The following is a 17998-nucleotide window of genomic DNA, read 5'->3' on the forward strand; positions in this document are numbered from 1 at the left end:
TCCCTCTCGTGCCCCAGCCAGCACAGGCATCCTCCTCCTGAAGCTGGTGTCCCAGCACACAGCTCTGTTACTGTCACTCCCTCCAGTCTCACAGGGCCACATTTAACATGGGGCTCTCCACACTCTTGCATTCACCCATTACCAGTGCCAGCAGTAACTCACCCAAACTCACCCAGAATTACAGAACACACATTACAGCAAACAGGCTCCGCTCCTGTGGAAGGAAGGTAACTTTCTTACTGAAGAAATTCCAGCTGCCAGTTATCCGTGCAAGGAGGAGAGGCCTCTTCTTGTAGGCAAGCTCAGCAGAGACAACCATTTGTGGAGGTAAAGGCAAAGAAGCAACATGACCAGATGTTGCTCTGCTGTTGTTCTGTAGCTGCAGGGACAAACAAATAGCAGCATGATCCCCCCTAACACAGAAACCTTCTCCTTCCCACTGGTAAAACAGACCTTTTGCAAAGTCACTAATGAGCTACAGAAACATTTTAGCTGGAAACTGCTGGAATTTTTAGTGGTTGGTCTGCTGGGCTTTCCTGAACTTTACATCAGTCTTCATGAAAAATAAAATCCTTTGTGTGGAAAATGGTCAGTATTTCTAATCAAAAGCAATACATGTAGATCTCCAAAGACATAATAACTGATTAATAAATCACTGAATAAAGAGGAACTGGACAACTCTGAACAGAAAATTAACCATTCACAGCTTTTCCACATCCAAGGTGGTCTGTGCATACCTTCCCCTGAGTAATCAACAAGCAGCCCAAAAAAACAGAAGATGTTTTATTGTCTGAAGTGTTGCAATACAACAAATACATGATCTGTACAAAGGACATGATAGGGCCAGTTAAATACTATCAGGAGAAAGAAGTCTTCATATTCACAGTCCTCAGACAACATCTTCTACCAGAACCTGAACCAACAATTAAAAAAACCCCAAACAAGTTGTAAAAAAATTTAAAGGTCTCCAAAGAGTCTGTGGGTGCACTGTCTGACAGCAGAGCTCATGGGGTATTCTGTGAAGGGTCACAATGGCATCTTATTACCCTCAATGCTGATTTTCACTGCATGGGCCGATCTGCTTTTTTTCCTGATATCTGTGAATTTCCGCATCTGTTTGTCCAGTCGACTCACCCCTTTCTTAGAGGTCCCCTGGAACTTAAAAAATAAAACTAATAATTACCACTGAAAAAAAAGCAGACGTCCCAGAGGTCCAAGGCAAGCGGCGCATGCGAGGTCACAGCTGGGCCTGGCTGGTGGATCTGTCCTTCCCCAGAGGGGGGAAAGGCCTCCCCCAGGATCTGCACGGCCCGTGTGGAGGCAGAGGCACTCAGCCATCACCCTGTTTGCTGGGTGCAGTTTGCAGGTTTTCTCTCTAGTGGCTGGAGGTGTGTCAGGACCACAGTGCACCCGTGTCACCCAAAAGGGCTTCCTGGGGGAGTTCAGACATGGATACACTGTGACTGAGGCTGACACAGCATTTCCAAACTGCCATTTATTTTTAAGGTCATGGATTAGTCCTTATAAAGCAAGAGATTACTGGGAAAAGTGTGTAGGGAGAAGCCAGAGAAATGCTAAGCTGACCATAAAAGCTCTTAGAAGTTATTGCATCTCATCTCTGCATTTGAACTGCAAGTGAAAAGCAGGCAGTGCAGCAGTTATTCTGCCCAGATTAAATACAGTGATGCTGTAACCAAACATCACTGAAGACAAACAGCAAGGACCTTCCAAGCCATAGCCCATACTTCCTAGAAGGCAATTTCCCCTAACTAGACAACAGAAATAATAAACAATGAAAACGCCACACCTTTAAGTTTAGGAGAAACAGAGATATCCAAAACATGCTACATAGTATCTGACAAAACACATCCCTTAGAAACTTGTTCCCATTGCTGAGGAAGGTGCCCCTGACACACTGATTTTAAATAATCTTTATTCATAAAACTGTTCACTACTCATTGAAATTATAGTTGAAGTTTCACAGTGATTTTTAAGAAAATATTTTTTTTTAAAACAAATAAATATGAAGCTTAAACTCAACAGTTATCTATCACTTGTGCTCATCTCTTCCTGTCACTGTCAGCTTGTGGCAGCCCTGCTCAAAGCACTGAAATGCAGACCAGGAATTGTCAAAACAATTCCCACACTGATGCATGTTCTCCCACCCCACACTCACAGTGGGGCCTTTCTTCTCCCCCGGTCTCATTCTCTGCCTCCCATCAACCACTCCTAAAGTCCCTTCACACTATCACATCACTCTACTTCCTTGAAAGAGGTGTGAAAAACACCTCCCTGTGCCCCCCCTCAAAGATCAGCCACAGATGTTGGGTGTGCAGTGACACGAGGTTCTGTACCAAGGGCTAAAAATTCCCATGTGTCGGTTCAGGTAAACCTGGAAAACCCAGTTGTGTCAGAACAGCACTTAAAACCACAGGTGGTGCAAAGCTGGTACTGAGCACAGGTATTTTCACTGGACACCTGTCATTTGGGTACCCTGGTGCTGTGCAGGCAGGTGCCATGGCAGGTGTTATGTGCTACAGCCTGTTTTCTCCTGTACAAGTTGCCTTGTAGGTCACGGTACAGACACGAGAGAATACAAGGAGAGTTTTCCAGGTTTAGGTTAGGGTGTACACACACTGCTGTCCTGCATGTGCAAACTGCCAACAGCTGAAGCACATGCACTGTTCACACCTCCCTCGAGGGATACCTCTCCAACTTGGGAAGGCAGTGGCATGGCTACAGGGGCATCCTGTTGCCTTCAATGCTGAACTTGATGGCCCGATGCACTTTGCTGAGTCGTTTCTGTTCAGCAAACCGTCTCTTGTGCTTTTCCAAGCGACTAATACCTCTCTTAATAGTCCCGGGCTAGAAACAACATCTCAATTAATGCACAGAAGGAGAGAGAACAGCAGCAAGCACAGCAATTGTTACTTCTTCCATTTACACATACTCTACCACGTACACCCCTTTTAACTGAAACTGTACAAGGCAGATGGAGGAACCACAGAAAGCAACACAAAGGCCTCCACCGAAGCTATTCAAGTTTACCAAAACCTCCAAGGTTTCCCAAACTGGAATATTATCAGAACATGATAATGTTCTGGGGAGAGGTATAAAAATATCAGTGCAGTGACAGAGGTATTGAACTGCAGGTTTAGGTCAGAATGCTCTAAAGCAAGAGGCCTGTGATCAGATTCTCAGCCAAGAGGGAAACTCTGCAACAGTTATCTCAAAAATCTCTTGTCAGAGAAGCAATGAAACCTGAGTGAAAGCATTTGATGAGCTTAGAACAGCCCACTCGACAGAGAACTTACTGTCTACTCCCATTAGAAGAGCCCCTTAAAAGAACTACCCTACAGTGCATGGCAATCCAGTGACAGATCCCCAGGCTTAGGACAGTCACCAGGAGAATGCCAGTGCTTACCCTGGAGGACTCCATCTCCACGTTCCACTTTGGCCTGACCACATAGTCCTTGTTGGAGGGCATGGGCACCCTCGCACGGGCACAGAACCCGGGATCCCCGGGCCTGAGAGCCCTGCAGGAAGAAAGGGTGGGACTGTTACGGACAAATCTTATCCAGAAAGAAGGACAGCAATGTAGTGTGTTCTCCTCTGAAACACACTGCATCCCACTGCCTCTAAAACCTCCATTTCCATATTGGTAGTACCACCAAAATACTTAAATCAATTTTTAAAAAAAACCCTCAACCTACTTTTCCTCTCCAGTTAACACTTTCTCCAGGTCTCTGCGGGGAGTCTGCCCACCAGAGCTGCAAGAGAAACAAGTATTTTTAAGCATCTATACACAGAGAAAGGCAGAAATTTTAAAAAACAAAGTGTAGTAAAAGGAAAGAGAGGTCATAACTTATTATCCTTCTGTTTCCTTAATATTTACACAACATTTTTCTTGATGGAGTCTTAGAAAGAAGGATTTCGTGTTTCTGCCTGCTACTCCTACCTGCTCAATTTCCTTCGATGAGGCATCTGTTCCAAATCTCTCTGTTCCCTCTCTTCTCTGGTCATGCCTTTGTAGTTTGAGGTAAGGCCAAAGATGGGTCGAGACCATTCATCTATTAAAAAAAATAACTGGTTAACACAATGGCCAGGCCTCTGAAGTTTCTCTCAAACCATTCCGGTGATCCAAGTACAGCTTTTAAAGTTTACAGCAAATATTTGTGCTTCCTTTCAACCAAACAAATGATTTGAGCCCTTAATACTTCATGGAAATCCAGCCTTGGGGACAGTAAGTAAGAGCTTTCATCCCTGAAGTCTTGCTGTTGCCTGTTCTTTTGGAATCCCTCTGAGCTCTCAGAATACTCAGTGTCAGGAGCTCCTGCACACCAAAATGCTATTTTAGAAATATGCAGAAGAGTTCCTAAAGAACGTAAGTTCATCCTCAGTCTGCAGCCACTCCAGTGGTAAACTCTCAGTCAGCCAAGTCCTCTGTAAAGTCCATGGAATAAACAGCCCTCTGGCAGCACCCTCCTGCCTTTGCAGCACATACATCAGGGTCTGGACAACAAACCAAGAGAGGACTGGGGCAAATAAATGTCATCTGACTTAGGACAAGAACAAACTTCTGCATGCACCTTGTCCTGATTATTTCATGTAACAGTGTCTGTTAAGAGCTCTACAAAGTGATGGAACAGATCAATGAGGTTCCTACACGGCAGAATCAATTCCACTACAGACAACAGCAAAAAGTGTGCACTAGAGATTGATGTAGAGATTCCAATCTCAGCAACACAAAGTGAAGACAGGTCTACATACTGATCAGCTTCCCTGCCATGTCCTTGTTTGGTCTCGACTCTTTGGGGTGTTTGTAGAGATACATCACAGCCCGTCCAATCCCACTGTGCTTCAGGGTCTCTTGGCTCACACTGGGCAGCTGCAGGGTAGGAAAAGTCAGAAAACAGCAAGAAATTATGTCTGAACGTTATTGGCATCACTGAACTTCACAAAAAGACCACAACTCACCTTCACAATAAGCTCAAAAAATTAATCTTTTTCATTGTCCCACTAGAAATTGTTTAAAGTGCCAAACACCAAAAACTAGAAATCTGCCTTAACATTCTTGAGTTCATACACAAAATGAAGTAGGTTTCCAGAACTTTTTTACTCCAAATGCTCTTTAGCTTACACTACCCCAAAACTGAGTTACTCCCTTCAAAGCATTCACTCTATAAAAATAACAAGTTAGGAGGCAAAAGCACTCAGGCAATCAGCTTAGCTACAGACACTGAGAGCCTACACTGAGTGTGATGGGCCTTCCTGGGCACTGCACACTTTAACAGGCTGGAAAAGGAAGGGACCACGAGAGAAAAAACTTCAGGGAAACACAGCAAATGACTCTTCACTAAACTTTGCCTATAAACCTGAAGCAGGCAGGCAGGGTTAAATCATCTAAATTCCTTTATACAAACATATCTGTCCTGCAGTTTGCTTCCCTGTGTGTTTCACTGCACAGCCCACTGTTCATTTATCACCAAACATTTCCCTAAAGCACGTGACTATAAAACCACGGAGAAGCCACGAATCAAATGTTAAAAGTCAGTTCCAAACCTCCTGCAGGATCTTCAGAAGCTCCTCCCGTATCTTTAGTGCTGGCAGACTTCGGTCTGGAAGAGGAGAAAGCCACTCTTTGATGGCAGACATAACACCACTATCGATGAAAGTTTCTTTGAGGTCCTGCCTAGAAAGTTTAAAGAGAAGCCCCAGAGTCATGTAATATAACAAAATCTTAAGATGTGGATGTGTTCCTTAAGCACAACAGTGCATTTGAGTTTGCTTCATGTTGAATTAACAGGCAAAAATCACATGTAAGTTTAGGGTTTTGAGGTTACCAAGCTGCAACATTTACTTGGAAGAAAAAAAGCTGCTTTACTGCATATTCTGTAGAGCTGCAGTGTCACTCCGTGAAATCTAACAGATTCTGAATATTCCCCAAGGTTATAATTAACTGGAAAAATAACTCACTTTTTAAGATGCATAACTACAGTTGGTAGCAAAGTTAATTTCTTTAGTGCTGGCTTCTTTTGTGTATTCAGCTGTCGATCCTCCTGTAGAGAGTTGAAGAATCAGCACAAGTTAGTCACACTTTAGTCAACATTTTCCTTAAAAGCATCACATTAGGAGTGTCCCCCTAAATTTACATTTTTTTTCCCCACTTCATGACTTCAATTGACTGCAATAACTGGAGGTCTGCAGAGTTCTCCATGCTATGCACAGATAACCTCAACACTCTGTTAGTAAAACCTCATCTGGAAAACAGAACAACGGGGAGGGAGAACACATATATTCACTTCAGCTGTGGGTTCCAAAATTACTGTCATCCAAGGCACTTATCTGTTCAGTACTTGGCTCCCATATCTGGAACATCCACTGCAATCAACAGATTGCTGTGGTAATTCCTTTCTCCTCATCTTAATCCACTGAAGGCTCTTTCTGCACAATGGTTTTTTTATTGCAAGGGAGGAGATTCTTCTAATGTGTCTCTTCCCCTCTTCATGCTCCAGTATTTCCAACTTTACTGCCTCATTTGAACATCTGGCTGTCATCTTGTCCAAAGAAAGACCTTCTTGCAAAGATCAAGGAAGTCTCAGTTATCTCCCAGAATGCTTTCTCACTCTCCCTGTCCCCCTGAACTCATTATCCTTCTGATCTTGTTCTCAGGAAGATGTTTTTGTTATTGCTATTTTCGAACTTCCTCTTTCTCAAGTTCTTATATCCCCTCAAATTGATTTTAATGTGTTTCACTGTGCTGTTTGTTCATTTGATGGCTTCTCAACAAAATAACAGAAGACACCTGACAGAAGGCAAGACCCCAATAAACCTTGCACAGTAACATATTAAACATTTCTCCTCGAAAAAGGCAGGCTGCCAAGGCAGAACTTCCCATGATTCTGTTGCTCTGTCATTTACCACAGCACTGTCACTCAGTTTAGAAAAGGGTCCTTCTCAGGAAAAAATAACCAAAGTACAACATATGCCAGTAATCATATAATGAAATTAATGCACAGTCCCTTTCTCAGTGTTTGATACACTCATATATAGTTTACAGAGCACGTTCTATTTTAGAGAACAGCTGCTCTCAGCTGAGCAAAGTCGAGCAAATTAACTGATTTTAATTTTTAAAATTAGTACTCTCTCGAAATTTCAACAGAATAAATGTTTTAATTCAGAATAGTAAAATAACATTTAAACAGTTATACAGATACTGAAAGCTTTCCGATGTGTACAGATCACTCCTCCTAAACACAAGCCAGATTTTTGTATCTTACCAATCACAGGATCTGAATTTTAAGGTGCCTTTGGAGCCTGGAAAACTCACCTCAGCAGCTTCATTCATCTTGACAATCATGGCACTGACCACATCGTCTGCGTCACTGATGAACGTCCCTCCGTCGCGGTTCCGCCGGCGCTTGCCGCTCATACTCTTCTTCCGTTGGAGCATCATGTCAAAATCTGACATGAAGTCCATGCTGAAATACGAGAGAGTTGGATAATTTTGTATTTCCATCGTGTACAAACACTATGTCTCAAGGTCCCTGTGAGATAATTACTTATCCTCAGTGTGCAAAATGGAAAATCAGCAAAGGGCTCCAACGGCTCCAAGATGCCCGTGGACCTTGCTGCAAGAGCCAACACGTGCACACATTTAATATTCAGGGTTCAAAATGTCCTCAAGCTGGCACTGCAGCTGACAAACATTTAGCTTTCCTAAACCTGCCATAAACTGCTCTGATGCTACTGGAGCAGCCAGAAAGGAAACTGAAAACATGCTGATGGCAAGACTTGCACCAGCAGAGAAAACACACCTATGACCCCAAGGCTGAACTGCTAATGCTTGTTTGATTTCACTGAGGTTTTGATCTGAGCTATGAAATCTTGTCTCTGAAGCAGCAGGACAAGTAATCTGCTCTGGACTGCCACTGACCAAACTGCACAAGCTGGGACAGGACCTTGTCCTAGTTCATGAGAACACTGCAGAAATACAGTCCCAGACCTTTCTAAGCTAAGAATTCCAGCCAGTCTTTGGAGGAGCCCTTTCACCAAAATCTTGCATTAACAAATGAGTATGTAACACAGACTTACTGCTTCCCTCTTTTGATGTTATCATCAGAGTCTGATTCATCTGCTGTCTCCTTCATGTCTCCATCACCCTTCTCTTCCTCCAAATCCTCCTGGTTAAAACCCTGATGGGTAAAGACAGTGCAAATCAGTGTAAGGATTAAGATTGAGCATCTACTCAGGCACCTGACACCGACACTAGAAAAGCTTCAGGCAAATCTGCAGAGGATCTAGAAAGAAGAGCAAAATCTTTCTAATTCCACCTGTGACTGTCATACCAACATCTCTCCCAACAGAAGAGTTGTAAATATTATTTAACCCCAAGACTACCCCAGTGAGTCCAGCAGGTACAAAGCTGATCTTGTACAGCATAAGCATTCCCCCTTCAAGATCAGATCTAGTAAGTGAACGGGAGACATCCACAATAACACTTACTGTAAATTCCTCCTCTTCCTCATCACCAGATTCTCCAAATATATCTGCAATCAGGTTCCTGTGAAGAAAACAGCAACATTTAGCTATTTGGATGGCAACAGTGAGATGTGCCTTTGCTGCAAAATCTCCAGTGATGGTGTGGAGATCCCCTTTTCATTCTGCCTCCTACTACTGACCTTCCTCTTCACACCTCCAACGAAGGTGGACAGTCATTCCCTGGCTGAGATTCATCCATTCTCCATTCAACATCACTCTCACTACCTGCCAGCTGAAAGAATTTACAGTCCCACAAGCACTTACTCTTGTTCATTTCCAGATTCACTGTCACTGCCAAACAGATCTTTCTCTTCTTTCTTCTTCCCAGCATTTTCTTTTCTTTCTTCTTCTTCTTCTTCCTCCTCACTATCTGACACAATGTTTTTCTTCCTTTTGTCAGACTTCTCCGAAGCAGCATCACTGTCTGATTCTTCCACATCAGAAAGGATTCGTACCTTTTTGGCAGCTGCCAGCAGAGAGGAGCATTACTACATGTCCCAGTAACAGAGGATACAACTGGTACTCTCAAAAAGCTATTCCCTGACTAGTCTTCCTACACAAAATCATTGCCATTTCTTAAAAGCATATCAATTCTAAACTCTGTTTAATTAAATCAGCAACTGGATTTATCTATCCATCCATAAAAAATTGTAATTTCAAATCTTATTCTCACCCTCAGTACATGAAAATAAGAAAAAACACACAGGAAAAAAAGACTAGAGAGAGAACAACAAAGTAGAGAAATAACAAACTATCATGACAACCGATGCCAGCACAAAGCAAGACCACTACTGTCTTCTCTTCTGTTACACCTACTTATTATTCAAAAGTATTAGATAGATATTCACACAGCAAAGCAGTCAGACTAACAGCCTCCACAAAATTTTGCTCTAAAACCAAACCTGATTTATGGTTTCTCACTCAGATGCTTTATTCACGTGAACACAATGAATTTACTTTCACATCACTGCCTGTCACAGCACATTTTCACAGTATAGTTCCTTACGTGTTTTCTCACTCTCGTCCTCGCTGTCAGAAAGTATGGCTGTTTTCCTCTTCACTGTCTTCTCCTCCTCTTTCTCATCTTCATCGCTGTCCGATATTTTACGTCTCTTAGGAGCTTCGTCTTCACTGTCAGAGCCCTGAAATCCTTCCCTTACGTGTTCATTATCCGAATGATGAGAGTCATTCTGCACCTCCTCCTTCCTGTCCTCCCCATCGCTGTCCTCAGACTCAATCTGTTTGTGCCTGGCCACGTCCTCGCTCTCCGAGTCGCTGCCCGGCTGCTTCTGGAGCTCCTCGCTCTCCGAGTCGCTGCCCGGCTGTTTGTGTGATTCCTCGTTTTCAAAATCACTGCTGGGGTCCCTGGGAGGGTCTCCATTATCAGAGTCACTCGCTCGATGATTTAAGGCCTCCTCGTTTTCAGAGTCACTTAGAGGCCGGTTTGGAGGGTCCTCAGTATCAGAATCACTGTCTTTCCCTCCGTGAGCTGCTTCATTGTCTGAATCACTCACGTTGTGATTTGGAGGCTCCTCATTATCTGAATCACTGTCCTTTTGCCTTGGGATATCTTCATTTTCAGAGTCTGTCATATGAGGCTCTCCCACTTGCCCATCATCCTCTCCATCGCTGTGTTCATTCTGAAACAGAAAAATAATCTCAGGCAACTAAGCAAAAAAAAACCTTAACAAGTAAAAAAAAAGATGTTCTGAATTTTTGCTTGTCCTTCCTCCAAGAAACTGCAAACTGAAATACTTTCTACACAGAAATAATTAGACAATTTGCATCAAATACTACCAAGTACTTCAGCTCAAGAAAAACATTAGGAGATCGATGGAAGTTTGTCTACCCTGCAGCTCAATCATGTTTTGGAAAGAGTACCAGAACTTAAAAAACACTTAAATAAACACGTTCAAGACGGTGCAGTTCCTCAAGGGTAAAGGTTTAGTACTTTTATTTAAAAGGTCAGGCCTTCAAAATGGTTTAGTTCAGATCCTCAGTAACAAAGCAAGAAACAGTCCCTTGCATTTGTCATTTTATTTTCCTTAAGATCTCAAGCAGATATTTTCTGTATGAAATACATTTTACTGAAGCTGCACATGCACTGTCCTTCAAGTGAAGCTCAAGAGAGCTAGTGCCTGTTCCTTCTTTGCCCAGGAAACCTATTTAAGAACAAGCCATGACCAAAAGCCTACCAAAAAACAGGAATAAAGTTTTAGTCAGACCTTTCAGAGTATTATTGTTAGCAAATTTTGTGTTTCAATGGGTAAGAATGTAAGAACAGATGTGACACTTGTCTCCCTTCAGCTGACAGCTCCCCTGCTTATCCACACACTGGAGATAAACCACGCACCCATCTGAGAACCTGAGAACTGAAACACAATCCTTTGTCCTTTCTACACAGCAAAAAATACTGAGCCACATGCTCCAGTTTTGGAAGAACCTTTCACAAGCCACCTTGTCAAGTCTAACTACTGACAACGTTGTCTTTTAGCTCTCCTACAACACCTAATTTCTACTTGGGAAAAAAATGTCCCTTGCATTTACCTGAGAATACCAATTAGGCTCTTGGACACCCAATCCATTAACCCAGCACACCTCTCACAGCCACTGTCACCACAATCCTATTTTCAGCTGAAAACAACAATATTGTACCAGGAACTTCTCTTCTGCACACCCAACTCAACTCCTCAGGGCTCACTTTGTCCCAGCTATGAACTCCTTCCACTTGGAGAAAACAGAGTTTTTATTGTCCTGTTTAAGACCAGTATGTCCTGTTGTTTCCAAATCTTTTTTGTCTGTAATTTAATTTCCTTGCAAACAGACTTTCTGTCTACTTTTATTTTCTACAGTCATTCAACTCTCACATTCAGAGCCATACAAAATAATGCATGTGTAGCTATCCTAAAACAAACAACACTACTAATCTTTAAAATGCATGATTCAGGAGGAATTTTAAATGAAACTAATTTTAATTGCTTTTAGGTACTACTCCCTCCAGTACTATTCTAGAGTGGCAAACAGCACTGCTTTTTAAGACTTTGGACCTTATGCATTTATTCCCTTGGCTAGCACTTGATAAAGATCTTCTGAATTACTGCAAAATGACTCACAGAAAGCTACTGCACAATGAAAAAACCCCGGGACTATGCAATTTTAAAACATGCACTTCAAATACAACTTCACTATTTCCACGTTAATGCTCACTACAAACAGCTGCTGGGACAATCTGAGTTGTTTCTCTTGCTGCTTGTTCCTGTTTCTACAGCCATGCATCTTTTGAATCCCACTGGTATTATCCAGTACTTCTCCTTCCTCCTCACAGAAAGGAAACATGGTTCTGTTAAAACCTGAATTTGGAATTTTAAATAATTAAATAGGAAGACTAAGAAGTTACAGAACTGAGGATGACCACACACACTCAACTCTCAGCTTGTTACAGAATTTTATTTACTACTTCTATTCCCTTACCAAAAAATCACTTTGATTGCCCTCTCCTGTATCTCCCACATAAACCAATCACAGGTACATGTGACAGATTTTCCCTGACTATTACTTGAGATTAAAGAAAATTGCAGCTGGGAACAGAACAGGAAACTCAAGATTTCACAGCAGTTACAGATAAGGTTACAGATAGGGTCACTAAGAAGTACTGAAATGCAGAGATCTACACTGAAATTGATGTCTATAGTAGCAAAAATTCTTTAATCCTTGTTTTCCTACCATTTAATTTTGGTGGGTTTGTCTGTCTTCTCTCAATGTCAGATGGTGAATAGTACTGATAATTATGTCAGCAGTAATAAGACATTTTGCTAAACAAACCCAAGGAAATTAATTCAAATATCCCTGTTAAAGGTATTAGGCTCATCACCTTCCTGACTGCCAGTTTAGAGATTCTTTGTGAAAAACTAAATGAAACTAAAAGCACCTAGTATCAGTAAAGATTTCTGATATTTCTAAGGTCAGAAGTGTGGCTGCAGGTTATATAACCACCTGTTCAGAATAAATTACTAAATCACAAAGACTTGGTAAGAAGACATTATAATTATAGAGCATTATTACAGAAGCACTCGACAAGACAGTGAACTTCTAATCTTGTTACTGCCAACTGACAAGGAGTGAGAAGGGAGATGTTTGGGGAGGCAGAGCAGCCCCACAGCTGACCAGCTCCCACTGTGGTTACACAGAAGCCCAGAGGTTCCAGCAGCTCCATGTGCTGCACCAGCAAAGCCACAGCTGAGGCACCAGGGGTGTCCCTCCACTCCCTGGGCACACGGGCACCACCCGCTCCCGCCCTGCTGTGGGGAGCTGGGGCAGGGCTGCCCCACCAGGGAGCTCAGAGAGCCCTGCAGAGGGGACACACTGCCTCAGGCCCAGCACCAGCACAGCTCAGCACCTTCTGCAGCAGAGCTGAAGGGAAGTTCCAGCCAGGTGGGGGTTGGTCTCTTCTCTCAGGCACTCAGCAATAGGACAAGGGGGCACGGGCTTCAGCTCCACCAGGGGAAATTTAAGTTGGATATCAGGAGAAAATTCTTTACAGAGAGAGTAATCAGGCATTGGAATGGGCTGCCCAGAGAGGTGGGGGATTCACCATCCCTGGAGATTTTTAAAGGCAGATTGGACGTGGCACTGAGTGCCATGATCCAGTAAATGGACTGGATTTGGACCAAGGGTTGGACTCGATGATCTCGGAGGTCTGTTCCAACCCAATCGATTCTATTCCATGATTCTAGAGCTGAGCCCCAGCACAGCCAGGCCCTGCCCACAGCCCGCAGTGCAAAGGGCTTCTGCACACAATCCATGACTCAGAATGTTTTGGAATGTAACTGATATCAAGAGTGCATGCATCTTCACAGCAAAATGACTAAATGCTACTGGATATGTCTGACAGGCTTCCCCTCCCCTTTTTTTAATTTACTAGGTCGTCTCTAAAAAAGCGTTTTCAAAGAAATCAAGTACGTAATTTTGGAGTTTTCTAGTTTTCCTTTTCCAAATAATTAAAAGATTAGACATCCACAAAATCAAGTAGGTCTCAGGTAACTGCTACTGCATTTTTCTCTAATTCCTTTACTTTCTTTTCTTCCTCCTCTTTATCTATAAACATTTTAATTGAGATGTCCTTAGTTTTGTTTTTTTTAACTGAAACAATTCTGTAACATGAGGCTTTAGTACAGTATAAAATAAGGAATACATCAAAAATCAAATTTACAGTGTTATCCTTCTAAATAAAAAATTTCAGTTAGCAGGTAGTTTACTGGAGAAACATGCAGCCACTTTTAAGAGGTACTTCTTTGATAATTTGGTAAGTTCAACAAAATTGACCCATCCAGTACAATCTCACGAATGACAAGTGTTAAACTCAGACCTACATAACCACCATAGGCAGATCAGCAAGTTCCTCCTTTTTCAGAAGTGTCAGATATTTGTGTGTGTTTGTCAACAGTCACAGTGAAACCAGAACTCAAACCCTGAAACAGCAGTGACTTGGTGAAAGTGTAAGAGTTAAGTCATTACAGATTTCCATGTAAGCCTGACTTGTACAAACACTGTAAACATGATTTCAGATTCATTACTGTACTAAAACTATGTGTTATCTAATTCTAATTGCCTAAAGCAGAATCAGTAAGGACATCGAGAAGAACATTTATAGATAAAGTAGGATTGGGGGAAGGAAAGCCAGAAAAGAATTGTGGAAAAGAAAAACCCACATACCTGAGACCTACATAAGTAATTCCTCAGGATTCCCCTTTTCTTTAAAGTTAAGAACCTGAAAGAAAAGTTTGAAATTTTAAAACTTCAGTTCTTTACATCTGAGTTCTAAATCAGAGACGAAATAGTAATTAAATAAACTTAACTGATTAGGCTGTCTCAAAGGTTTTATTACCTTTGAGTGTCATTCCTCCCACATACTCCTAAACATGATGGGAACAAGAGGATGAGAGAATATTTAGGGTAAATGATATGATAGATGACTGAAAGCTACTCCTTTCAGAGAGAGCTGCTCCACATTATTGCCTTGGAGTGTAAAATGAACTCCATCCATGGAGAGAAAGCTAAGAATTAAGACTTCATAACAAAACAAAATATTCCAATGGTTGATTTGAAGTGAAGTAAATAAAGCATTAAGGATTGAAGGTTCACATTTCTATTGGACAGAAACCTGGTTTAACTTGGATTTATTTTTTTTTTTAAGATGGACCTTCTAAAGTATTTCTGAGGAATATTCAACAGCCAGCACAGAACAGAGCCCTTAAAATAAGTCAGCACATGAAGAGAATCAGTTAACAACAACAGGCACTTTCCAGTTACTGAAATCTGAAAGAAACACACTGCAAATTTAAACAACAGTCAACTATCTCTTCTTTTGGAGAGATTGCAAGTTACTTTGCCACAGTAAATAAAATTTAAATCCCAGATGAGCACAGAAAAGCCAGAACCAACGATCAAGCTTTTGTACGCAGCAGAAAAAGTTTAATATTATTGTAGCAGCACCATGACTCTCCATGCAGTCATTATTTTTCATTAAAACAGAAGTACTAAAGCCCTCTGACAGACAGTTACTTCTCCCATTCTCCCACAGTGGGAGATGCTGCCTCACACCAAATCTGTTCTTCCACTGTAAATATCAATGCCTTCTAAGAAGAACTAAACTCCAAATGTGCTTTACACTCGAGTTCAAATACATGGAAAGAACTTTCTTTTTATACAAATACAAAATCTTCATCTACTTTCTAACTCAGAGGGAAGTATGAATTCAATAAAGGCCAGGAGGAAAAGAAAAGGATTGCAAGTTACACCACAGTGAAATCAAGCCTTCTGACACATCAGCCTACGTCACATTTTAAGCAACTTTTAAAATGTATAACACTGAAAACCCGGCCAGAGTAAATCCTTATCTTTACATAAAATGCAACAAACTATGCAGAACACAATGAACTTTGATTACAGGCTTTGTGAGCATCAAAAAGTTCTCCCTAACTTTGCTGGTGGACGACATGAGTTCACATTCCTCCTTACTAAGACTTGAAGCAGCTCTATTGTGAGTCACAAAAAAAAAATCTTTAAAATCAATCTTAACTACCAAACTGTCTTAGAAACCTAAAGGTAACCTTCACTTTTATCAGAATCTCTTCTCAACCAAAACAGTCAATCCACAAATGAAGTGACTCTCCCTCAGACACAACCCTGGACCAAAGGCTCTGCAGAGTGAATGCTTCTTCAAGTGAGAACCTCTTCAGAGGAAGAACAGGTCCCATTTAACCTGCTCCACACGCACCTTTAACCTGCTCTTTTGGGAATGACAGGGACAAAACCAGCACAAAACAGACCTGAGAGTCAGTGACCCCATCTGAGATGGAAGCTGGGAGAGCATTTACACTCTGGCAAGGAAATCTATGTCTGCAAAACGCGTGGCTTTACATCACTGTGTGGAACTCCAGGTACAACTTCCAATTTCTCATCATCCACGGCTTAGAATTTCAAACCTAAAAATGTTATCTTTGTGCAATTGAGTATAACAATATTAAACTTATTCAAGTTCAAAACAGTGCGTGCTATTAAAACAATTAAGAAGAAAAATGAAAAAAAACACCCTATCCTACATACCGGTTAAGAGATTATCCAACTTTTTTTCTGGAGGTAAAGTTTTGCCAGATGGGACCCTTAAGAACTGAATAAAACATGGATGTCTGGGTTAAGAGATAATGCCTCTTTAAGCAACAACAAAAGAGAACTGACAGAATAGTAAACTTTTATCTAGATAAAGCTCCCGCAGTACCTCTGAATGGTGCCCTACACTTCCATTCTCCGATCCAGAATGCTGCTCATTTCCTTCATCTTCCACATCAGATCCCGAGTCTCGCTCGTCTTGCACTGGAGTAGCTCCTCCATCATCTATCCCCAAGTTAAAAACAGAAAGTAAAACTCAGTGACGCCTCGCAGCATTTAAAGGAGCCGTCCAGGCTCCCGCTCTAACGCGGAGGGGAAACAACCTCGGGTCCGAACAAACCACCTCAGACACTCCTAAAGAGTGCACAAAACCATCTACACCATGCGGGCAGCGACTGATACACTGCCCAGACACCGGGTTGTTAAAGTCTCCGGACCCGCGGGCCCTGTTGTGCCCGGCGCCCTCCCCGGCAGGGCCCCGCGCCGCTACCTGACTGCTCCCCGCCCTAACAGTTGTGACCATGGTGTCCGTGCCGGCTCCGCGCCCCTACCCGACTGCTCCCAGCCGTAATAGTGTGTGTCCATGGTTATCCGTGCCAGCCCCGCGCCCTTACCTGACTGCTCCCCGCCGTAGTAGTCGGTGTCCATGCCGGGCCCGGGCTGGCGGCGGGCACTGCCCTCGGCGCTGCCCCGGCCCCGCCGCCTCACACAGGAACAAGATGGCGCCTCCCCGCTCAGCACCGCCCCCGCCCCGCGCGCACCGCCGGACGGGTCTCGCGAGACCTCCCAGGGCCGCCGCCGCCGCCGGGGCCGTAACGTCCCCACACGCGACCCCGCCCGGCCGGGTCATTTTTAATCACAGCGAACTAAACGCTATGGCTTCCTCCCCCCAGAGTTCCCCCCCCACCCGTAGAATATCGTTTGATTTCAGCTTGATAACTGAAGCGCTGGGGAAACTGAAGGAGCCTTTGAGGAAAAAAGGGTGTTTGTAGCCCCTGCGTGACCGCGGGCAGTGCACAGCTGCAGTGTGACACGGCTGGGATCCTGATTGAGGGGTTTCCTTGGGTGAATTCCTGGGGGAATTTCCAGGACCGAACCAACTCCTGACAGCGTTCATGGCTGGCCGAGCCCACAGCCCTGAGCTACACGAGAGATCCCAGCATCTCCCTTCTGCCAGACCAAGGCACATCACCACAGTGATAATGGGTGGGAGAACCACAGTGTCACCTAGAGTAGAATAGATTTTGTCATTTAAATAACAGGTAGATTTATCTGCTCCCTACAAACCAAGTGAGCAAGATTAACGTGCATCTCCACAAGAAGGCAGCAGGGCAGGAGCAGGGCTCAGGTACACGCACACAAGTGGGCTCTGGATGAGGCAGTGGGGGCCAGCAGTGTCCGTGTCAGCGCTGCCCAGAGAGGGACCAGGACCGGCCATGGAGAGGGAGGAATAGCCGTCCCAGCAAATTTAGGTCTGACTGTCCTCGCTGAAGCTGCAGTTCAATCTAGTTCATGTGTGGGTGGTTCCTCCAGATTTAGCCTTCAGGATTGACTGGAAGTTCGCCCTGAGCTCCCGGGTGATGGTGACTTCCGGAGTAAACACTGGGGCAGAACAATCCCCATCTTTTCCAGGGATTGTTGTGTTCTGTTTCAGTAACCCTCATCCTCTGAGCAGTGTAACTACTCAAGTATTTGGCACGCCCATGATATGTCAGAAGGTGATTACTGGTGATGACTGCTATCGTTGATGCATAATTTCAAAATGGAAAGTCTAATAAATGTGTACAGT

At 43.2% G+C, this 17998-nt stretch overlaps 1 protein-coding gene across 4 annotated transcripts; it reads right to left on the minus strand.

Moving 5' to 3' along the window:
* Positions 1-763: 763 nt before the first annotated feature.
* On the minus strand, positions 764-16947 carry IWS1 (IWS1, SUPT6H interacting protein). Of its 4 annotated transcripts, XM_027661980.1 has the most exons (15): positions 16824-16947; positions 16319-16434; positions 9548-10181; positions 8806-9010; positions 8506-8563; positions 8095-8195; positions 7331-7481; positions 5977-6059; positions 5563-5692; positions 4771-4888; positions 3959-4070; positions 3714-3770; positions 3425-3536; positions 2708-2865; positions 764-1158 (listed from the first exon to the last, which is right to left on the minus strand). In XM_027661980.1, the coding sequence occupies exons 1-14, from the start codon at positions 16855-16857 to the stop codon at positions 2737-2739; spliced, it is 2040 nt and encodes a 679-aa protein (XP_027517781.1). In that variant the 5' UTR covers positions 16858-16947; the 3' UTR covers positions 764-1158; positions 2708-2736. The 4 variants fall into 4 exon arrangements, with proteins under 4 accessions (XP_027517781.1, XP_027517780.1, XP_027517779.1 ...); XM_027661979.1 differs by lacking the exon at positions 2708-2865 and having other exon boundaries at positions 8806-9007; XM_027661978.1 differs by lacking the exon at positions 2708-2865.
* Between the last annotated feature and the right edge of the window lie 1051 nt (positions 16948-17998).

Source organism: Corapipo altera, unplaced genomic scaffold (genome assembly GCF_003945725.1).
Source record: "Corapipo altera isolate COAL_440 unplaced genomic scaffold, ASM394572v1 175, whole genome shotgun sequence".
NCBI classification, from domain to species: Eukaryota; Metazoa; Chordata; class Aves; order Passeriformes; family Pipridae; genus Corapipo; species Corapipo altera.

Excerpts from the sequence above, each read along its gene's own strand:
- IWS1 (XM_027661978.1), bottom strand. The coding sequence starts at position 16,857 with ATGGACACCGACTACTACGGCGGGGAGCAGTCAG. Across the intron at positions 8,564-8,805 it reads GAATCTGGAAATGAACAAGA|GAACCTGATTGCAGATATAT; the intron begins GTAAGTGCTTGT and ends TTTTCTTCACAG. Across the intron at positions 6,060-7,330 it reads AGATGAATGAAGCTGCTGAG|GAGGATCGACAGCTGAATAC; the intron begins GTGAGTTTTCCA and ends AACTCTCTACAG.